Here is a 24,319-nt window from a genome sequence, read left to right on the forward strand (position 1 = left end):
TTGGGGCTTTCTGGTTCACTTCCCCTCATAGACTCTAGTGGTTGGCCATGGTCTTCCATCATTGTTGGGGATTTCTGTTTCACTTCCCCATGTAGTGGTTGGCCATGGTCTTCCATCGTTGGGGCTTTCTGGTTCACTTCCCCTCGTAGACCCTAGTGGTTGGCCATGGTCTTCCATCGTTGTTGGGGATTTCTGGTTCACTTCCCCATGTAGTGGTTGGCCATGGTCTTCCATCGTTGTTGGGGATCTCTGGTTCACTCCCCCATGCAGAATTATTTTTAACTTGGCAATATTTACAGAGTTTTAAGAGTTTCCATTTCTTTCCGTTTCTTCACAATCTGGGAAACTCAATAAAGTGGTAATGATCACTTTTCTAGCAGTAGTTTCCTTTAGAATTACCTGCGCCTAATTCAGGCTAGAAATTGTGCCAGTTTTGGTAACATTACCGAAACAGGCGACAAATTCAGGTAGTTCTAACTGCTGCCATTTAATATGGCAGCAACAATTTCCTAAAAAAATCACCACCAGTTGGCAAATTAGGAAACTAGTGATGATTAGGACCAGTTCTGAGCTGACATATGGAGGTATGCCAGTGCTTAGAGTGGAGCATGTCTATGCTGGGAAGCTGTCAGCATCCCAAACAGTCCAAAGCAAAATTCCCAAAGCACACGTTCCTGGGAATGGCTCAAGAGTAAGTGTGTGCTGTAGTGTCCACTGACTGGGGACTGGAATGTCTCAAAGCAAGGAATATGTCGCCAGCACACCAGGAAACTACATTAAAAAGGGTCCAAAGTTTCAGAGCCACACAGGACCCCTGCTATCTTCTGCTGTGATGTCATAGTTCAATAAAGTGTTGAAGTTTAACTGAATGGAGTTCCTTGGTGTGCTGGTGACATATTCCTAGCTTCCCCAAAAGGGCTCTATCTCTGGCCCCATTCAGATGGCTACCGGGAAATTCCATTGATGCTGAAACCCAAATATAGCAATGCCCATACCAGGGGGAAGACGCCACTCAAACTGACCTGGTGCTATCACAGTGTGTGACCAAGTCCCCAGCGGGCAGGGCAAAAACAAGTCAGGGGCGTGGTCAGAGCCACGCTGGCTGAGCCCACACACTGCAATAGCACCGGGTCGGTTTAAGCGGCGTCTTACCCTTGGGTATGTTCACACTTCTGGATCAGTGCATAGACGCCCGCTCCCACTTTCAGAACACCAGTTGGGAAAATCCTTAATCCTTCAGCTTTGGGCAGCACTACAAGCCCAACGTGATCACAGCAATACCCATATTTAGATAATGACTTGAATAATTTGGTTAGTGGAGCCTGATGGGGAACTGAGAGACAACTACCGCATCAGATCCACCTTACTTTTGATTGACGGTGGATGGCAATGGGCAGGTTCGAAAATCCCTCTTGAACTGAGCAGCAGCTATGGATCCATCCACTTCCATGCGCTGTCAATCAACAGTGAAGCAGACCTGATGGAAACTAGTCGCTCAGTTCCCCATCAAGCTCCAAACACCGCCACTTCAAATCTCCTTGGCCTTGCACCTGTCCGTGTGACGGGAGCAATGTCCAGGGAGGAATTGCACCTTGGAAGTTTTGTCTGGACAATCCAACCTCAGAACCTGGCTCCAACAGATTTATGTACCCTTTTCTGACAGCTACAAGAATCGGACTCAAGCTCTGGTGAATTTTGGTTCAGCAGACCACTACCATTGTAAAGGGTGTCTATGAATCTCTCCCGAAATCTGATTCGAAGAAATTAAAAAAAGATGCAAACTCCACCCCCCTCCCCCCAAATTCAAATAAGAAAAAATTTCTTTTTACTTACAAACTTTTTATTAGGTCCAAAACGTGATATCATATATCGAGAGAAATACAGAGTAAAGGAATCATCATTACAGTAAATTATGTTGATATATACAGGTGGCACTATGTTTTTCAATGCTTTTTTGTTGAAGTATCCTAATCCTGATGTAATATTACAAGTGAAGTCTGCTTCCTCCTTCCTTAGGGACCTGGGTGAAGAGTGCGATGATAGGAACAAGATAAATGGTGATGGATGCTCTCTATTTTGTCATCAGGAGCCATCTTTCCACTGCAGGGGTAAGTGGTAGCCAGCAATGGGTCATTCATTCCATGGAAACAGAATAATGTATTATATTTAGGGGGGGGGTATTCTTTTGTTTTTGTTTTTTTTATTATGTAATAATATAATATAGGAAATATGGGCAGCACAGTGGCTAAGTGGTTAGCACTTCCACCCGGCAGCACCGGGGTTGTTGGTTGGCAATACCTGCCTGGAGTTTGCAGGTTCTCCCCGTGCCTGCCTGGGTTTCCTTCGAGTTCTCCAGTTTCCTCCCACACTCCAAAGACACGCTGGTGGGTCAGTTTTCTCCTGTCTATATTGGCCGTAGTATGTGTATGTATGAATGTGAGTTAGGCACCTTAGATGGTAAACTCCTTGAGGGCAGGGGCTGATGGGACTGTGCAATATATACACTCACTGGGCACTTTATTAGGTCCACCCGGCTAGTACCAGGTTAGACCCCCCTTTTGCCTTCAGCACTGCCTTCATTCTTCGTGGCATAGATTCAACAAGGTGTTGGAAACGTTCCTCAGAGATTTTGGTCCATCGTGACATGATAGCATAGCTGGAAGGAGCCATCAGATGGTTCCTTCCAGCTATGAACTAATGAAGACCTCTATGTTCTTCATTATAAATTCAATAAAAAGTCTTAAAAGAAAGAAACCAGTGGTGAGATGATCGGAGCTTTGTGACATGGTGCATTATCATTCTGGAAGGAGCCATCAGAAGATGGGGACACTGTAGTCATAAAGGGATGGACATGGTCAGCAACAATACTCAGGTAGGCCGTGGCGTTTAAACCATGCTCAATGGGTACTAAGGGGCCCAAAGTGTGCCAAGAAAATACCCCCACACCATTACACCCCCACCACCAACCTGCACTGGTAAGACAAGACAGGATGGATCCATGCTTTCATGTTGTTTACACCAAATTCTGACCCTACTATCTGAATGAGGAAAAGATGATCCGCACTCCGGTGATTGCTCTTGAGAAGTATAATATTTATTGGCAAGCCACAGTGACCAAATGCAAATTAGAACAGTTAACGCGTTTCAGCCTATAAGGCCTTAGTCATAACTTAGTCGGTGGTTATGACTAAGGCCTTATAGGCTGAAACGCGTTAACTGTTCTTATTTGCGTTAGGTCACTGTGGCTTGCCAATAAATATTATACTTCTCAAGAGCAATCACCGGAGTGGGGATCATCTTTTCCTCATTTACCTACTCAGCCAGCGACTGTGGATCAAACACCTGGGATCTCTGCTTTCTATGTGATGTATGGGTATTAGCACTGACGTTTTTGTTTATATTCCCTACTATCTGAATGTCGCAGCTGAAATCCAGACTCATCAGACCAGGCAACGTTTTTCCAATCTTCTATTGTCCAATTTTGGTGAGCCTGTGCCAATTGTAGCCTCAGTTTCCTGTTCTTAGCTGACAAGAGCGGCACCCGGTGTGGTCTTCTGCTGCTGTAGCCCATCTGCTTCAAGGTTGGATGTGTTGTGCGTTCAGAGATGGTATTCTGCATACCTTGGGTGTAACAAGTGGTTATTTGAGTTGCTGTTGCCTTTCTATCATCTGGAACCAGTCTGCCCATTCTCCTCTGACCTCAACAAGGCATTTTCCTCCACACACCTGGATATTTTCTCTTTTTCCCACCATTCTCTGTAAACCCAAGAGATGGTTGTGTGTGAAAATCCCAGAAATACTCAGACCAGCCCGTCTGGCACCAACAACCATGCCAAGTCCAAAGTCACTTAAATCCCCTTTCTTCCCCATTCTGATGCTCGGTTTAAATTTCAGCAAGTCGTCTTCACCACATCTAGATGCCTAAATGCATTGAGTTGCTGCCATGTGATTGGCTGATTAGCAATTTGTGTTACCAAGTAATTGAACAGGTCTACCTAATAAAGTGGCCCGTGAGTGTGTATGTAAAGAGCTGCCTAAATTGACGGCGCTATATAAGTACCTGTAATAAATAATAATATGCCCATTTTTTTTTTTTTTTTATATTTTTTTGGGTGGAACGAAGCAAAAATCCAAGTCCAAGGTTAATTTAATGATAACATTAATTTATAGCAGAATAAAGGGAATATGTTTTGAAGACCAAACACGTCCCCTTCATCAGGGCTTCAAGACAAGTACAAATACATTTGTTTGGTAACCCCGATGAAGGGGGTGTTTTGATCCCGGCAAGCGTTGGCTCTTATCTGCTCTGAACCGGTTTTTACATGAAATGGCCTTGGGTGCTTGGACGTCTGTTTGGACCCATTCGATGAGTGCGGATTGTGATAGGGTGGCGGTCAATCTGGCACTAACAGACACTGGCTGGGAAGGTCACAAACTGACACCGATGTTGCTAGTGACACTAACAGGGGCGGCCCGTCATGCACAGCATTTCGCTCGGAGCTCACCCAGGTGTGTTACAAAAGCATTGATATTTGCTTTTCTAACACTGAATAGCCTCTTCGCCAATCAGGAAGCGCAAGTCTGATAACCGTTTCCTGATTGCCTGAAAGGTCAGGCAATCCTATTGGACACCTAGGAGGAGGGGAAGAGACGCACAACGGAAGCCACCGTGATCTCAGAAGAGAAGAGGACACAGGAGACGCTACCAGATGCCCGCCACAGCCTGATCTCCTGCCCGATGTGCCCTCCAATCCCCGATGCTGCATGCCCGCCGACCCCCGATGTGCCCTCCGATCCCCAATGTGCCCGTCAATACCCGATGCTGTGTGCCCGCCGTTTCCCCATGTGCCCGTCAATCCCTGATGCTGCGTGCCCGCCAATCCCCGATGTGCCCTCCGATCCGCGATGTGCCCTCCGAACCCCTGATCTGTCCACCGATCCCCGATGCTGCATGCCCGCTGACCCCCGATGTGCCCTCCGATCCCCGATGTGCCTGTCAATCCCTGATGCTGTGTGCCCGCCGATCCCCCATGTGCCCGCCAATCCCTGATGCTGCGTGCCCGCCGATCCCCGATGCGCCCTCCGATCCCCGATGTGCCCTCCGAACTCTGATGTGCCCGCCGATCCCCGATGCTGCATGCCCATTGACCCCCGATGTGCCCTCCGATCCCCGATGTGCCCATCAATCCCCGATGCTGTGTGCCCGCCGATCCCCGATGTGCCCTCCGATCCCCGATGTGCCCTCCGAACCCCGATGTGCCCGCCGATCCCCGATGCTGCATGCCCGCCGACCCCCGATGTGCCCTCCGATCCCCGATGTGCCCTCCGAACCCCGATGTGCCCGCCGATCCCCGATGCTGCATGCCCGCCGACCCCCGATGTGCCCTCCGATCCTTGATGTGCCCTCCGATCCCCGATGTGCCCGCCGATCCCCGATGTGCCCGTCAATCCCTGATGCTGTGTGCCCACCGATCCCCGATGTGCCCGCCAATCCCTGATGCTGTGTGCCTGCCGATCCCTCATGTGCCCGTCAATCTCCGATGCGGAGTGCCCGCCGATCCCTGATTTACCTGCCGATCCCCGTCGCCGATGGGGTAAGTGCCGGTGGACCAGCAGACAGCGGGGGAATGGGGTTTGAGGTGCTGTGGGGGGGGGTTTCGCCCCCACCCGCCCGTACAAAAAACCACCAGCCGCCACTGGGCACTAATACAGTGATCATTGATAATACTATACACTGTCACTGTACTAATGACACTGGCTGGGAAGGGGGGTAACATCTAGGGGCGACCAAAGGGTTTTCTGTGTGCCCGATTAAGCCTAACCTGCTTTGCAGGGAGAAGAAACAGCCAGATCACTGTTCCAAGCGCACAAAGCCCTGTGTGTGTTTTTAAACACAGAACCCTGTGTGACTGGACACAGCCGATCAACTGACTTCAGCCAAAATCATTGGCTAAAATCAGCTGCCAAAACTCGTGCACGGTACAGGCCGTCAGGGGGCGCGCGCGTGCGCGCGCGTGGGCCCCGAACCCAGAAGAAAGGCCGTGAGGCACAGGTACTTCCCCTGAACCCACAGCTGCTGCCCGCCCGTGGTACAACCGCTGTGGGAGGGGGGCGGGACGTGGTTGATGGGCAGATCTAAAGGGGGCGGTGCCACCCGTCAAACTCTGCGTACTGAGCTAAAGTAGCCACGGCTGTGTACGGCTGTGCTCCCGTCCGGCTGCAATGGTAGAATTTAGTTTTTTTTATTTTTTTATAAATATCTCAAATAAAATCAGGATGTGTCTTTCTCTTGTGAATAAATGAAAAGCTTGCGAAAAAAAAAAAACACCATTGTGAGCGTGCGCGCTCGTACGCTCGCTCGCCTCTGTTTGGGTTCCTTCTTGGTTTTTCGAACACGGGAAAATGCTGATAATATACAAATTAGCAGCTCGCTGACTCCCAACACCATGACAGATTTAGTGTCAGCGCCATCCTGCTCGCCGTGCCATATCAGCATGACTCATCAGTATTCCTTCACACATAACAGATCATATTTGTTCATATCTGATGGAGTTTTTTAGAGCTGTAAAACAAAGACTAAAAATTAAAAATTATTTTTTTTTTTATTATTATTTAATTTTTTTTTCCCGCAGGATAAACTATTATTCTTAAAAATTATTCTTAAATATTAATTACATTAAATTAAAAATAAATTAATATTAAATATTAATTATTGTTAAAAAATGTGAAATTATCATTATTTTTTTTTTCCTGCAGGATAAACTATTATTCTTAAAAATTATTCTTAAATATTAATTACATTAAATTAAAAATAAATTAATATTAAATATTAATTATTGTTAAAAAAATGTGAAATTATCATTATTTTTTTTTTTCCTGCAGGATAAACTATTATTCTTAAAAATTATTCTTAAATATTAATTACATTAAATTAAAAATAAATTAATATTAAATATTAATTATTGTAAAAATTTTTTAAAATTATCATTATTTTTTTACTGTTCCATCTCTCTCTGTGGGGCAAAGTATTATTGTTAAAAATGATTAATAAATATTATTTAAATTACATTAATATTACATTACATATTAATTATTATCAAAGGAAAATTGTCTTGTCACATTTTGTCGTTATCCCGACATGTTTCGCCCACCAAGACGTGTAACACCAACTCATCATTCCCATTGTCTCCAGCTATGAACCGACAAAGTAGTAGTGCCACACCGAGAGGAGATAGGAAAGAGGGGGCGTACATACAACTTGTCTTTTTGTTGCCATCAAAGGAAAGTTGTCTTGTCACATGGAAGATGACAATTTTTGTCCTTATCCCGACATGTTTCGCCACCAAGACGTGTAACACCAACTCATCATTCCCATTGTCTCCAGCTATCAGCCAACAAAGTAGTAGTGCACACCGAGAGGAGATAGAAAAGAGGGGGCGCACATACAACTTTTCTTGTAGTTGCCATCAAAGGAAAGTTGTCTTGTCACATGGAAGATGACAATTTTTGTCGTTATCCCAACATGTTTCGCCCACCAAGACGTGTAACACCAACTCATCATTCCTATTGTCTCCAGCAATGAACCGACAAAGTAGTAGTGCACACCGAGAGGAGATAGAAAAGAGGGGGCGCACATACAACTTTTCTTGTAGTTGCCATCAAAGGAAAGTTGTCTTGTCACATGGAAGATGACAATTTTTGTCGTTATCCCGACATGTTTCGCCCACCAAGACGTGTAACACCATCTCATCATTCCTATTGTCTACAGCAATGAACCGACAAAGTAGTAGTGCACACCGAGAGGAGATAGAAAAGAGGGGGTGCACATACAACTTTTCTTGTAGTTGCCATCAAAGGAAAGTTGTCTTGTCACATGGAAGATGACAATTTTTGTCATTATCCTGACATGATTCGCCACCAAGGGCTTCCTCAGGGGATATATTAATGACAAGACGTGTAACACCAACTCATCATTCCCATTGTCTCCAGCTATGAGCCAACAAAGGAGTAGTGCACACCGAGAGGAGAGAGAAGAGAGGGGACGCACAGAGCGGCCATTTTTTTATAAAAAAAAAAATAAAGGGACAGTGTAAAAAATAAAAAAAATTCGATTTTTTTTTTTTTAAGGCAAAAGAACAAAATATGTTAAAAGCAAAGGAGAGATTTGGGGTCGCTCCAGATCTCCCCATAAAGTGTACCTGTCATCCCTTACTTCTATTCAAAGGGATGTTTACATTCCTTGTAATAGGAATAAAGTAAAAAAAAATAAATAAATAAAGGGACAGTCTAAAAAAAAAAAAAAAAGTAATAATTTTTTTTTTTTTTTTTAGGGCAAAAGAACAAAAAAATGTTAAAGGTAAAGGAGAGATTTGGGGGCACTCCAGATCTCGCCATAAAGAGTACCTGTCATCCCTTACTTCTATTAAAAGGGATGTTTACATTCCTTGTAATAGGAATAAAAATGTTACAAAAAAATAAAAATAAAGGGACAGTGTAAAAAAAAAAATGTAATTTTTTTTTTAAGGCAAAAGAACAAAAAATGTTAAAGGTAAAGGAGAGATTTGGGGTTGCTCCAGATCTCGCCATAAAGTGTACCTGTCATCCCTTGCTCCTATTAAAAGGGATGTTTACATTCCTTGTAATAGGAATAGTAAATTTAAAAAAAAAAATAAAAATAAAGTGACAGCCTAAAAAAAAAAATGTAATAATTTTTTTTTTTTTTTTTTTTTTTAGGGCAAAAGAACAAAAAAATGTTAAAGGTAAAGGAGAGATTTGGGGGCGCTCCAGATCTCGCCATAAAGAGTACCTGTCATCCCTTACTTCTATTAAAAGGGATGTTTACATTCCTTGTAATAGGAATAAACATTTAAAAAAAAAATAAAAATAAAGGGACAGTGTAAAAAAAAATGTAATAATTTTTTTTTTTAAGGCAAAAGAACAAAAAATGTTAAAGGTAAAGGAGAGATTTGGGGGCGCTCCAGATCTCGCCATAAAGTGTACCTGTCATCCCTTACTTCTATTAAAAGGGATGTTTACATTCCTTGTAATAGGAATAAAAATGTAAGAAAATAAAGGGACAGTCTAAAAAAAAAAAAAATGTAATAATTTTTTTTTTTAGGGCAAAAGAACAAAAAACTGATAACCTGTAAAAATTTAAAAAGCGTCGCCTATGGAGATGTTTAAGTACCGTAGTTTGTTGCCATTCCACGAGCGTGCCCAATTTTAAAGCGTGACATGTTAGGTACCTGTTTTTTATTTTTTACCCAAAAAATTGGGTTATATTGTGTGTTTTTTTTTTTTTTTTTTTTTTTACATTAAAATTCATTAAAGTGTATTTTTTTCCCCAAAAAATTGCATTTGAAAAACAGCTGCACAAATACAGTGTGACATAAAAAAAATTGCAATGATCTCCATTTGATTCTCTAGGGTCACTGCAAAAAAAAAAATAATAATAATAATAATTTTTGGGGGTTCTAAGTAATTTTCCAGCAAAAAAATACTGATTTAAACTTGTAAACAAAAAGTAAGTGGATATCTAACGGACTATATAAGATGTTTCTATTTTCTTTATGTTTCTATTTTTCTGAGTCTATTTTTCCTATCTGCATTGCATACCAATGATGGAAAAAAAAAAAAAATCATGTTTATCTTTTTTTTATTTCACCACCTGTGTTAAAAAAAAAAAAAAAAAAGTTAATTATAGCTTCACAAATTATGTTTATGAGTAACAGAGTGACATATTCTGAAATGAATCAGAAGAAGTGGGAGGACAGGCATTGTGTTTGTGGCCTGAACGAAGAGGTGTTATCTGTGGGATAGACTGACACTGGAAGAGTCATAAATTCCACATACTATACATAGTTTACTACGGCTGCAAATCAGTCCAGGCAAACGGTAGCGGGGAAAAAAATGCTTTTATTTTAGCACCGAGCTGTCCAACTTCTCTCGTCAAGGGCCACAGTTCAGGATTATGGGACTTATGCAATGATTTTGTAATTACACTATATTGCCAAAAGTATTGGGACGCCTGCCTTGACACGCGCATGAACGTTAATGGCATCCCAGTCTTAGTCCGTAGGGTTCAATGTTGAGTTGGCCCACCCTTTGCAGCTATAACAGCTTCAACTCTTCTGGGAAGGCCGTCCACAAGGTTTAGGAGTGTGTCTATGGGAATGTTTGACCATTCTTCCAGAAGAGCATTTGTGAGGTCAGGCACTGATGTGGGATGAGAAGTCCTGGCTCACAGTCTCCGCTCTAATTCATCCCAAAGGTGTTCTATTGGGTTGAGGTCAGACCAGTCAAGTTCCTCCACCCCAAACTCGGTCTTCCATGTCTTTATGGACCTTGCTTTGTGCACTGGTCCAAATCATTTGGTGGAGGGGGGATTATGGTATGGGGTTGTTTTTCAGGGGTTGGGCTTGGCCCCTTAGTTCCAGTGAAGGAAAATCTTAAGGCGTCAGCATACCAAGACATTTTGGACAATTTCATGCTCCCAACTTTGTGGGAACAGTTTGGGGACGGCCCCTTCCTGTTCCAACATGACTGCACACCAGTGCACAAAGCAAGGTCCATAAAGACGTTGATGAGCGAGTTTGGGGTGGAGGAACTTGACTGGCCTGCACAGAGTCCTGACCTCAACCCGATAGAACACCTTTGGGATGAATTAGAGCGGAGACTGCAAGCCAGGCCTTCTCATCCAACATCAGTGCCTGACCTCACAAACGCGATTCTGGAAGAATGGTCAAACATTCCCAAAGACACACTCCTAAACCTTGTGGACCTAAATGTTTTTCAACATTTTTTACAAATAAATATGTGAAAAGTGTGGGGGGTATTTTTATGGTGCCCCCTGGAGTCAATACTTTCTCTGCAATTACAGCTGCAAGTCTTTTTGGGGATGTCTCTACCAGCTTTGCACATCTAGAGAGGGACATTTTTGCCCATTCTTCTTTGCAAAATATCTCAAGCTCTGTCAGATTGGATGGAGAGCGTCTGTGAACAGCAATTTTCAAGTCTTTCCACAGATTCTCAATGTGATTTAGGTCTGGACTGTGACTGGGCCATTCTAACACATGAATATGCTTTGATCTAAACCATTCCATTGTAGCTCTGGCTGGATGTTTCGGGTTGTTGTCCTGCTGGAAGGTGAACCTCCACCCCAGTCTCAAGTCTTTTGTAGACTCTAACAGGTTTTCTTCTAAGATTGTCCTGTATTTGGCTCCATCCATCTTCCCATCAACTCTGACCAGCTTCCCTGTCCCTGCTGAAGAAAAGCATCTCCGCCACATGATGCTGCCACCACCATGTTTCACGGTGGGGATGGTGTGTTCAGGGTGGTGTGCAGTGTTAGTTTTCCGCCACACATAGTGTTCTGCTTTTAGACCAAAAAGTTGAATTTTGGTCTCATCTGACCAGATCACCTTCTTCCACATGTTTGCTGTGTCCTCCACATGGCTTCTCACAAACTGCAAACAGGACTTCTTATGACTTTCTTTCACCAATGTCTTTCTTCTTGTCACTCTTCCATAAAGGGCATATTTGTGGAGAACACGACTAATAGTTGTCCTGTGGACAGATTCTCCCACCTGAGCTGTGGATCTCTGCAGCTCCTCCAGAGTTACCATGGACCTCTTGGCTCTTCTCTGATGAATGCTCTCCTTGCCCGGCCAGTCAGTTTAGGTAGACAGCCATGTCTTGGTAGGTTTGCAGTTGTGCCATACTCTTTCCATTTTCAGATGATGGATTGAACAGAGCTCCGTGAGATGTTCAAAGCTTGGGATATTTTTTTATAACCTAACCCTGCTTTATACTTCTCCACAACTTTATCTCTGACTTGTCTGGTGTGTTCCTTGGCCTTCATGATGGTGTTTCTTCACTAAGGTTCTCTAGCAAACCTCTGAGGGCTTCACAAAACTTTTGAAGCTGTATTTATTATGAACAGGACAAATTATGGAATAATGTACAGAACTTCTAACAATTTTAAAACTATCACTTATAAAACTAGAATCTTTAAAAATATATCTGCTTGTCGATTGATTGAGGATAAAATAGAAACATAGAAGAGTGACAGCAGAAAAAAGACCATTTGGTACCATCAAGCCTGCACCATTTTTTGTTTGAACACACTACATTCCGCGAGACAATATTACCAGAAGAAAGTTATGTCTTTTCCAAAAAAAGCAAAAAAAAAAATATTACTTTGGTATCATAAGTAATAACAAAGTTATTGCCAAATCAATAGGCCAATAAGCGAAGAATAAACTATTTCTCTGGTCCTTCGGGGCTCCATAAAATAACAACTTTCTTGCTTCTTATACCTTAATGATCTTTTTCGGAAGCTTGTAATTCTAAAATTATTTCTATAGTCATTCTGCTCGGTGGAACCTGGCTGGTAGCTGTAAAGGGACTCTGAAGAAAACCCTGAGGGTAGAAAGTTATGTAGTCTGCAATTCCGTTGTGTAGAATCTGAAAATTCTCACGCAACTCTTTTGATGTACTGGCCCATTGCTCATCTTTTGGGAAGAATTTTTTAGAAGGATGCAGGGGATACATTCTATAATATAATTCTCTGTGTTCTCGGGATTCCTGTGCCTGATGTTTAGACTTTAGCTTTATATACCACCACGGAGATATCTGTAAATTCTCTTTTTATTCTTTTTTTAAGAGAAAGTTTACATTTATGATAACTTGTAAAAAAAAAAAAAAAATGTTGCCAGGAAATAAAGTAAAAATAGGGAATGTAATACAATGTCAGGACAAGGACCTGAACCCACAACCTCTGCTGCGTCTGGCTGTGGCTCTTCTTGCTGTGCCACACCTAAGATGCTGGACAGCTCCCTGTCTGATTCTTTGGTCCTTCCAGCCTTGCTTCTTGTTTTCGTTGAACCTTGAACCCTGTGCTCCTCCCATGGACTTCATGATTTAAGCCATGCCTTTGCACTTCCTGTTTGTCAGAATATTGTGCTCTCCCCAGCCGATAACTTGCCTCTTTGCTTACACGCAGCTCTCCTTATCTCCACTACTACTCAACCTTTCGCTTGTTCCTCAACCACGCTTCTGCATGGTCCCAACCTGCAACCACGTGTTACTGATCTTGGAATTGTTTACTGACTACGTGTCTGCTTGATGCCTGCCTGCTCTATTTACTGCTGGACCCCAGCTTGCTCACTTCCTGGAGTGGGGCGATCCTGAGGACCAAGACCTGGTACTAACATGCAGCGAAACCCATCTCCACCAGCATCTGCCAGGGTGACCTGCTTCTGTACTTATCCAGCTGGTCGGTGGGAGCCTCTCTATGCAGCTCTCCTTATCTCCACTACTACTCAACCTTTCGCTTGTTCCTCAACTACGCTTCTGCATAATCCCAACCTGCAACCACGTGTTACTGACCTTGGAATTGTTTACTGACTACGCGTCTGCTTGATGCCTGCCTGCTCTGTCTACTGCTGGACCCCAGCTTGCTCACATCCTGGAGTGGGGCGATCCTGAGGACCATGACCTGGTACTAATATGCAGCAGAACCCATCTCCACCAGCATCTGCCAGGGTGACCTGCTTCTGTACTTATCCAGCTGGTCGGTGGGAGCCTCTCTATGCAGCTCTCCTTATCTCCACTACTACTTAACCTTTCGCTTGTTCCTCAACTACGCTTCTGCATGATCCCAACCACTAACCACGTGTTCCTGACCTTGGAATTGTTTAATGACTACGCGTCTGCTTGATGCCTGCCTGCTCTATCTACTGCTGGACCCCAGCTTGCTCACTACCTGGAGTGGTGTGATCCTGAGGACCATGACCTGGTACTAACATGCAGCGAAACGCATCTCCACCATCATCTGCCAGGGTGACCTGCTTCTGTACTTATCCAGCTGGTCAGTGAGAGCCTCTCTATGGCTTTGGCTACTGGTCTCCGAGCCTGACCCCTGACCATGACAGATAAGTAAAATAGATACTCCTGAAGAAGCGGAATTCTCTTCCAGGAAACATGCCTAGAAGATGCTCCACCTCATGACCTGTCTAGCCAATTAGAAAATCTACAGTGATGGCAATCTAAGTCTATCCTGTAGTAACATGGAGGTCAGAGAACAGAACCACAGCCTGGGGTAAAGGAAGCTGAAATCCAAATACCTCTGGAATTGTTGGATACCAAAGAGGCTCACAAAGGCTTCTGGGCTGGAATGGAGGAAAGGCAGGAGACATAATCCACCAGTAAGGACAACCATGTCCTTTCTGTTGTAACATAGAGGTCAGAGAACAAAACTACATTCTGGGGTAAGGGAAGCTGACACCCAACACCACCGGAATTGTTTGATGCCCAAGAGGCTTACAAAAGCTTTAGGGCTGGAATGGAGGGAATGCAGAAGACACAGGCCACCAGTCAGGTAAGTATAAAGCCTCTTCTATTAGAGGGATTGCAGTTAGGAAACTAATTTATCAGCAATGGCCTATATCAATATCTACAGACCAAAAAAAGGCTAGATGATACTGAAATGTGTTGTTTGGGCCCAATCATTTCAGTTTGAAGAGACAGTGCACAGTGAGGCCAAACCATTTGTTTCCCATCATCTAGAGATTTTAATGTAGAATGCACGTTAATATTAGTAGCCAATGTCTGCACTTTCTGCTGATTTTAATATTCAGGAGTAGGAGAGGTATTTCTAACAGGATACGTGTCTCAACACTTTCATATTTTTCAGCCGAACGATTATCTTTACTTTTTCCTTTCAGGACTGCTCTCTGGTAAATTGACAGCATCCCTAGCGTCGTCTTATCACACCTATGATGCAATATATTCCATGACCATTTTTTCGGACTAGCAGAGGCAAGTGCTAGCAGGTTATGTCTTCTGGTGTTACTTGTCCTCGTTATGGCTGTTAGCTATGGGGGCTCTTGAATTAATGTGGAGAACTGGCATTTTTTGGAAATTGCCAGCAGTGGTGGTACTCCAACCAAAGATCGTAACTCCAACCCCAAAGTGATTGTAAACCTTAAAATGTCTTTGCTTTAAAATAACAAACATGTTATACTTACCTGCTCTGTGAAATGGTTTGCACAGGGCCGCCTCGATCCTCCAATTTCTGGGTCCCCCGGCAGTGCTCTTGGCTCCTTCCTCCCACCGAGTGCCCCCACAGCAAGCCGCTTGCTATGGGGACACTCGTCCGTGGTTGCCCCTGAGCCGCCTCTGGATGTCCATAAGACACACAGACAGCAGCTCGGCCCACCCCCAGATCTCTGTGATGACCTTAAAGTGAATAACTCAACACCAAGTTCACTATATGGACCTCTTATGTATTTATACATGGTGATCTAACCCCCCCACCTTATATATTTGTACATGGTGATCATATCCCCCCCTCAATCTCCTCTTCTCAAGAGAAAATAAATTCAGTTCCTCTAATCTGAATCTGAATCTAATCTAATCTGACACTGAATTTCAAAAGAGCCAACTTCCCCAAACTACAAACCTTGCTAAAAGCCATAAACTGGGATAAAATATTAGGAACAAAGAATACGGAGGAGAGATGGGTTTGCTTTAAGAGCATATTAAATAAGGGCATTAACCAATGTATCCCATTGGGTATTAAATTTAAAAGAGCGAACAAAAGCCCTGGATGGCTTAACTCCAATGTAAAAATGCATATAAAAGCAAAGGAGAAGGCCTTCCAAAAATACAAGGTTGAGGGATCATCATCAGCATTCAGACTTTATAAAGAATGCAACAAGAAATGTAAGGGTGCAATTAGGATGGCTAAGATAGAACATGAAAGACACATAGCGGAGGAGAGCAAAAAAAATCCCAAGAAATTCTTTAAGTATGTAAACAGTAAAAAAGGGAGGACAGACCATATTGGCCCCATAAAGAATGAGGAAGGACATCTGGTTACAAAGGATGGGGAGATGGCGAAGGTATTGAATTTATTCTTCTCCTCAGTCTTCACAAGTGAACCGGGGGGCTTCAGTAACCAAAACTGCAGTGTTTATCCTCATGACACATCACAGGAAGCACCTCCATGGTTAACAGAGGACAGAATTAAAATTAGACTTGAGAAACTTAACATTAATAAATCACCGGGACCAGATGGCTTGCATCCGAGGGTACTTAGGGAACTCAGTCAAGTGATTGCCAGACCATTGTTCCTAATTTTTACAGACAGTCTACTGACTGGAATGGTACCAGCTGATTGGAGAAAAGCCAATGTAGCACCAATATTTAAAAAGGGCCCAAAATACATCCCTGGAAATTACAGACCAGTTAGCCTAACATCAATAGTATGTAAACTCTTAGAGGGGATGATAAGGGACTATATACAAGATTTTAGTAATAAGAACGGTATCATTAGCAGTAATCAGCATGGATTCATGAAGAATCGTTCTTGCCAAACCAATCTATTAACCTTCTATGAGGAGGTGAGTTGCCATCTAGATAAAGGAAGACCCGTAGACGTGGTGTATCTGGATTTTGCAAAAGCATTTGACACAGTTCCCCATAAACGTTTACTGTACAAAATAAGGTCCGTTGGCATGGACCATAGGGTGAGTACATGGATTGAAAACTGGCTACAAGGGCGTGTTCAGAGGGTGGTGATAAATGGGGAGTACTCGGAATGGTCAGGGGTGGGTAGTGGGGTTCCCCAGGGTTCTGTGCTGGGACCAATCCTATTTAATTTGTTCCTAAACGACCTGGAGGATGGGATAAACAGTTCAATCTCTGTATTTGCAGACGATATTAGGCTAAGCAGGGCAATAACTTCTCCGCAGGATGTGGAAACCTTGCAAAAAGATCTGAACAAATTAATGGGGTGGGCAACTACATGGCAAATGGGGTTCAATGTAGAAAAATGTAAAATAATGCATTTGGGTGGCAAAAATATGAATGCAATCTATACACTGGGGGGAGAACCTCTGGGGGAATCTAGGATGGAAAAGGACCTGGGGGTCCTAGTAGATTATAGGCTCAGCAATGGAATGCAATGCCAAGCTGCTGCTAACAAAGCAAACAGAATATTGGCATTAAAAAGGGGATCAACTCAAGAGATAAAACGATAATTCTCCCACTCTACAAGACTCTGGTCCGGCCGCACCTGGAGTATACTGTACAGTTCTGGGCACCAGTCCTCAGAAAGGATGTACTGGAAATGGAGCAAGTACAAAGAAGGGCAACAAAACTAATAAAGGGTCTGGAGGATCTTAGTTATGAGGAAAGGTTGCGAGAACTTATTCTCTCTGGAGAAGAGACGCTTGAGAGGGGATATGATTTCGAAATACAAATACCATACTGGTGACCCTACAATAGAAATAAAACTTTTTCGCAGAAGAGAGTTTAACAAGATGTAAGAGCGGCAAGGATGTGGAATTCCCTTCCACAGGCGGTGGTCTCAGCGGGGAGCATCGATAGCTTCAAGAAACTATTAGATAAGCACCTGAATGACCCCCACATACAGGGATATACAATGTAATACTGACACATAATCACACACATAGGTTGGACTTGATGGACTTGTGTCTTTTTTCAACCTCACCTACTATGTAACTATGTAACTATGTAATCTTTCCTCATAACTGAGTTCCTCCATGCCTCTTATCAGTTTGTTTGCCTTTCTCTGATAAGAGGCGGCCACATGATCTTAAACCCCACCCTGCCTCCCGGCATCTGAAACTCCTTTAATTAAAGGGACAGGAGGCTCCAGGGTAAAGGGGTTAATGAGAGCGCATTAAGGTAAAAATCCTTAAGCATAAGAACCACTTTAAAATTGCAAAACAAGCTTTTGATGTAAAATTTACCTTCAATCCAGAAATTTCTCTACCTGGAATTGTTTTCAAGCCACTTATCTGATATCCAGCATCATTCAACTCACTTCCTCTGAGCCCAGGTCATCCTGGACCCACCCACAGCCTGTGACTGAACAGAACAAAGAGAAGTAGCACAGTTATTAGCTCATCTCTCGCCAGATCAAAACCCCAAAAAAGATTCCAAGAAAATTTTGGTAAAATTTTCATATATATAACTAGTTTGGTGAGCCCTGAAGAAGCCAAAATGTTTTGGCTGTTTTTATATGAATTGTTTAACAATTAAAATTAGTTTGGACTTATTCATCTGGTTTTGGTCTGGTGCTCCTTTCTGTATTTCTATGGTTTGAGCTACCGTGGGTGACCATTCAGGGAACCTATGTACAAATGTTGGGTGCCGCTTAGGCTCCTACAAGTATCCCAATTAATCACCAACTGCTAGGAGTGCCGGCCGGGAATGGAGCTTGTCTTAGCTCCAAACATCAGCATGTAGTGAAGGAGAGTCCACACCGGAACCGAGGCTGAGACTGCCACATACGTTTCTATTAGTGGATTTGCAGCGATGTGCGGCTTGAGAGACCTCTCCTTCACTACATTACCTTTAAGGGAAGACTTGCTGTGGCTAAAAACAGCCAAGGCGTTCAGGGGGCAGCACCACTCCCCCTTCATCAGGGCTCAACACAGAATAAAACTTGGATGGACAGAAAATGTACAGATCTAAACTATTTAGTCAAAAGTATTGGGACGCCTGCCTTTCCATGGACATGGACTTTAATGGCATCCCAGTCTTAGTCCGTAGGGTTCAATATTGAGTTGGCCCACCCTTTGCAGCTATAACAGCTTCAACTCTTCTGGGAGGGCTGTCCACAATGTTTAGGAGTGTGTCTATGGGAATATTTGACCATTCTTCCTGAAGAGCATTTGTGAGGTCAGGCACTGACATGGACGAGAAGGCCTGGCTCACAGTCTCCGCTCTAATTCATCCCAAAGGTGTTCTACTGGGTTGAGATGCAGGTCAGTCAAGTTCCTCCACCCCAATCTCGCTCATCCACATCTTTATGGACCTTGCTTTGTGCACTTGGGCGCAGTCATGTTGGAACAGAAAGGGGCCGTCCCCCAAACTGTTCCCACAAAGTTGGGAGCATGAAATTGTCCAAAATGTCTTGGTATGCTGATGTCTTATAAGTAAAAGTAAATAAGCCAAGGAACACACCAGACAGGTCAAGGGTTAGGTTCTAAAAAAAATATCCCAATCTTTGAACATCTCACGGAGCTCTGTTCAATCCATCAACCGAAAATTAAAAGAATATGGCACAACTGCAAACCTACCAAGACATGGCCGTCCACCTAAACTGACCGGCCGGGCAAGGAGAGCATTCATTAGAGAAGCAGCCAAGAGGTCCATGGTAACTCTGGAGGAGCTGCAGAGATCCACAGCTCAGGTGGGAGAATCTGTTCACAGGACAACTATTAGTCGTGTTCTCCACAAATCTGCCCTTTATGGAAGAGTGACAAGAAGAAAGACATTGGGGAAAGAAAGTCATAAGAAGTCCTGTTTGTAGTTTGTGAGAAGCCATGTGGGGGACACAGAAAACATGTGGAAGAAGGTGCTCTGGACAGATGAGACCAAAATTGAACTTTTTGGCCTAAAGGCAAAACGCTATGTTTACGTTTTTGGTAATAACATGACAAAATGTGGAACATTTCAAGGGGTGTGAATACTTTTTCAAGGCACTGTAAGTGATATTAATTTATTTTCCTATTTAATTAAAAAAAAAATATTACATTTTCTCTGCTGTCCATTGTGCGCTGTCCTTCTTGTTGTGTTAGAATATAATGTAGTTGTATAAACAAACAAAAAAAGAGATACTACAGTATGTCCAACCTCAGTAAATTGACATGACAAATAAAAAAAGATTGGTTTTATTTAATTTTGTAAGGTCATCAACTCTGAATTGGATAACGTCTAAGTAAAGATTAAGAATCCCCTAGCGTACAGCCCCCTCCCCTACCCTTTTCCGTCTCTATTGTTGACAGGTACAGTTTGTCTTATGCCTTGGCTACGTCCTGAGGATAGTTTGTAGACATTAGTGACTGTAAATTAATTAAGATCTTCCGTGTTTTCCTTCAATATTGCTTTAATCAGATAATACTACAACAAGAAGTACATTTGCTCAAGTCAGGATGCCCTGGCCTTTCAAGAACACAAAGCTTTTAGAGAGGGAGGAGGAAAAAAAAAAAAAAAAAAGTAAAAAAGACTGATCATCTGTGTTGTAGGACCACATGAGCACGCTAGCGCTAGAACCTCAGCGAGAAGGTATTTTAATGTTAAACAGATATTGATGACTTGTTTGTTTATCAGGATGTAGTCTTATATAAAAAATAAAAAAGTGGACCACATTGTGTATACAGTATATACATGAACTTTAATGGCATCCCAGTCTTAGTCCGTAAGGTTCAATGTTGAGTTGGCCCACCCTTTGCAGCTATAACAGCTTCAACTCTTCTGGGAAGGCCGTCCACAAGGTTTACGAGTGTGTCTATGGGAATGTTTGACCATTCTTCCAGAAGAGCATTTGTGATTTGCACTGATGTTAGACAAGAAAGCCTGGCTCGCAGTCTCCGCTCTAATGCATCCCAAAGGTGTTCTTTATGGACCTTGCTTTGTGCACTGGTGCGCAGTCGTGTTGGTACAAGAAGGGGCCATCCCCAAACTGTTCTCACAAAGGGAGCATGAAATTGTCCAAAAAGTCTTGGTATGCTGATGCCTTATAAGTTCCCTTCACTGGAAAAAGAAGGCCAAGCCAAGTTCCTCCACCCCAAACTCGCTCATCCATGTCTTTATGGACCTTTGGGGCTTTCTGCACTCTACAATATCATTTGGTGGAGGGGGGATTATGGTGTTGGGTTGTTTTTCAGGGGTTAGGCTTGGCCCCTTAGTTCCAGTGAAAGGAACTCTTAAGGCGTCAGCATACCAAGACATTTTGGACAATTTCATGCTTCCAACTTTGTGGGAACAGTTTGGGGATGTCCCCTTCTTGTTCCAACATGACTGCGCACCAGTGCACAAAGCGAGGTCCATAAAGACATGGATGAGCGAGTTTTGGGTGGAGGAACTTGACTGGCCTGCACAGAGCCCTGATCTCAACCCTATAGAACACCTTTGGGATGAATTTGAGCGGAGACTGAGAGCCAGGCCTTCTCGACATCATCAGTGCCTGACCTCACAAATGCGCTTCTGGAAGAATGGTCAAACATTCCCATAGACACACTCCTAAACCTTATGGACGGCCTTCCCAGAAGAGTTGAAGCTGTTATAGCTGCAAAGGGGTGGGCCAATTCAATATTGAACCCTGACCCAGGACTCAATATTGAGTCCTGACCTCAACCCGATAGAACACCTTTGGGATGAATTAGAGGGGAGACTGCGGCCACTCAAGTTCCTCCACCCCAAGGAAGGCTGTGCACAAGGTTTAGGAGTGTGTCTATGAAAATGTTTGACCATTCTTCCAGAAGCGCATTTGTAAGGTCAGGCACTGATGTTTGACGAGAAGGCCTTCTACTCGAGAAGGTGTTCTACTGGGATGAGGTGCAGGCAAGTCGAGTTTCCCCACCCCACCCCAATCTCACTCATCCACGTCTTTATGGACCTTGCTTTGTGCACTGGGGCGCATTCATGTTGGAACAGAAAGGGGCCGTCCCCAAACTGTTCCCACAAAGTTGGCAGCATGAAATTGTCAGTGGACAGCCTTCCCAGAAGAGTTGAAGCCATTATAACTGCAAAGGAGTGGGCCAACTCAATATTGAACCCTACGGAATAAGACTGGGGTGCTCTTAAAGCTCAGGTACGTGTAAAGGTAAAGCAGGCACCCCAATACTTTTGGCAATATAGTGTATATCGTTAGTGTCGTAGGAAAGGTTGGCTTCTTGATGTATCCTTGATTGATTGCAGTCCACATGTTAATGTATAGGAGGATGAGCCTGTAACATTTGTGTGGTATTAAATTTGAGACGGAGAATTGCTAATGCCGTATGCTATAGACTAGAGCCGGCTGTTTGTGTACAGGAGAATGGATGCAGGTGGGGTGAGCAGGAATGCTAGGTATGCGCCAGCAGAGATAAAACAAATTAAGATGACCCATTTAGAAGAAAGTTCTTCTGAGGCACGTTGAGGGACTCTACGGAGTACATGGTATTAACAGAACGCAAGGAGATCAAATGTCAGCCTTCTTAAAGGCCTGCTAAAGCGAAAAAAAAAGATTTATTCTGGCAGCTGTGTGCGTGATTAATACCTATAATGATTTATTCAGCATATAAATTACATTTTAAGTTCCCATTCCTATCGCTGTTGTTAGAGCTTATGAATATGGACACAAAAAGGCCACTTGCAGATCAGAGAGATTTCGATTTTTTTTTGTGCAAAATTTATGTTGAATTTTCACAATTGTACAGCAAAACGTCCAGAAAGAAAATCCAGAGAAGAACGCAAAACAATATATATAATAATAATTTAAACAACATAAATAAAAGAAAATTAAATGTTAAGACTTTCATTTTTCTTGTTAAATTGAATAGGTAATAACCAACCATGTTACTATTTCGTTTGTTTGTCTAATCTTCTGGCAAAGTCATCTACATTTTTTTTTTTTGAAGATTTGGTGGTCTTTGTCAGAACGATTACCTCCAATTGTATAACTTTCAGTTCTTGGTGGGTCTCCCCATAATGCCTTATATCAGGGGGGCTCCAAACTTTTTTCATTAACGGGCCATTTTACTGTCCTTCAGGCTTTAGGGGGGTCAGACTGTGGCCATTGGGAGTAAAAAATGCCCTGGCATCCGAGGGAGTAAATACTGCCCATTCATCATTGGTTTTAGCGGACGGAAAAGTGCTGCATAATTGGTATTAGTGGGAGGAATGATGCCCCATCATTGGTATCAGTGGGAGGAATAGTGCCCCATCATTAGTATCTGTGGGAGGAATAGTGCCCCATCATTGGTGTCAGTGGGAGAAATAGTGTCCCATCATTGGTATCAGTGGGAGGAATAGTGTCCCATCATTCATATTAGTGGGAGGAATAGTGTCCCACCATTGGTATCAGTGGGAGGAATAGTGTCCCATCATTGGTATTAGTGGGAGGAATAGTGTCCCATCACTGGTATCAGTGGGAGGAATAAAGCCCCATCATTGGTATAAGTGAAAGGAAAATTGCCCCATCATTGGTATCATTGAGAGGAAAAGCGCCCCATCATTGGCATCAGTGGGAGGAATAGTGCCCCATAATTGGTATCAGTGGGAAGAATAGCGCCCCGTCATTGGTTATAGTGGAAGGAATAGTGTCCAATTGTTGGTGTCAATGGGAGGAATAGTGCCCCATCATTGGTATAAGTGGAAGGAAAATTGCCCCATCATTGGTATCATTGAGAGCAAAAGTGCCACATCATTGATATCAGTGTGAGGAATAGTGCCCCATCATTGGTATCAGTGTAAGGAATAGTGCCCCATCATTGATATCAGTGGAAGGAATAGTGTCCCATCATTGGTATCAGTGGGAGGAATAGTGCCCCATCATTGGTATCAGTGGAAGGAATAGTGTCCCATCATTGGTATCAGTGGAAGGAATAGTGCCCCATCATTGGTATCAGTGGGAGGAATAGTGTCCCATCATTGGTATAAGTTGTAGGAATATTGCTCCATCATTGGTATCATTGGGAGGAAAAGCGCCCCATCATTGGTATCAGTGGGAGGAAAAGTGTCCCATCATTTTCCTTGTGTGGAGATAAGGGCTAGTTCACCTTTACCAAAAAACTGCCTATGCGGGTAAGGGGCACCTGTAGATAAAAACAAATGGTGCAACTTTGACTAAGGTAATGCCCTTGCTGTAGGTGTGGGCTTTTTACGTATCTCCTGAATACTGGCCAAAAAACCCCCCAGAGGTGGCATCTTCCTGTCCTGCTATGTCGGTAAGACTTTGCTAGGACCGTCCCAGCCATTACTGCTCACCCCCTCCCCCCACCATCACAGAAGCGAGCTCTCAAACATGCGTGGTCAACTATCTCCTCCGTCACAGCATCGCTAAACTCCGAGCTAAGAGAGCGCATGCAAGGGGGTTAGAATCAGCTGGGAGTGTCTTAGCAACTTCTAAACAACAGGACAGGATGGGAAGTTTTTCGGGAAGGATTTGGGAGGTACGTAAATAGTCTATAGCAGTGATGGCGAACCTTGGCACCCCAGATGTTTTGGAACTACATTTCCCATGATGCTCATGAACTCTGCAGTGTAGTTGAGCATCATGGGAAATGCAGTTCCAAAACATCTGGGGTGCCAAGGTTCACCATCACTGGCCTATAGCAAGGGCATTATCCAACTTAAGTCAAACCAGCATCGGCAGTTTTTTGGTAAAGGTGAACTAACCTTTTAAACTGGAGTGTCAGTATCCCCGCATGCATGAGCCTGTAATACAACGAACAGACTGCGGCATAAACAGTATATTATTTTTAATTTTGCCCATAACTCTACTCTACGTGAGAGCAAC

General features: G+C 43.4%; 1 protein-coding gene across 1 annotated transcript in view; it reads left to right on the plus strand.

Annotated features, from left to right (window-relative positions):
* Positions 1 to 24,319, plus strand: part of PAPPA (pappalysin 1) — a 320,719-nt gene that overhangs the window by 196,919 nt on the left and 99,481 nt on the right. Inside the window, exon 9 of the mRNA XM_073600688.1 lies at positions 2,017 to 2,108. Within this exon, the coding sequence (XP_073456789.1) occupies positions 2,017 to 2,108 (92 nt within the window). The remainder of the gene's footprint in view (positions 1 to 2,016; positions 2,109 to 24,319) is intronic.

This window comes from Aquarana catesbeiana, linkage group LG09, assembly GCF_042186555.1.
Source record: "Aquarana catesbeiana isolate 2022-GZ linkage group LG09, ASM4218655v1, whole genome shotgun sequence".
NCBI lineage: Eukaryota > Metazoa > Chordata > Amphibia > Anura > Ranidae > Aquarana > Aquarana catesbeiana.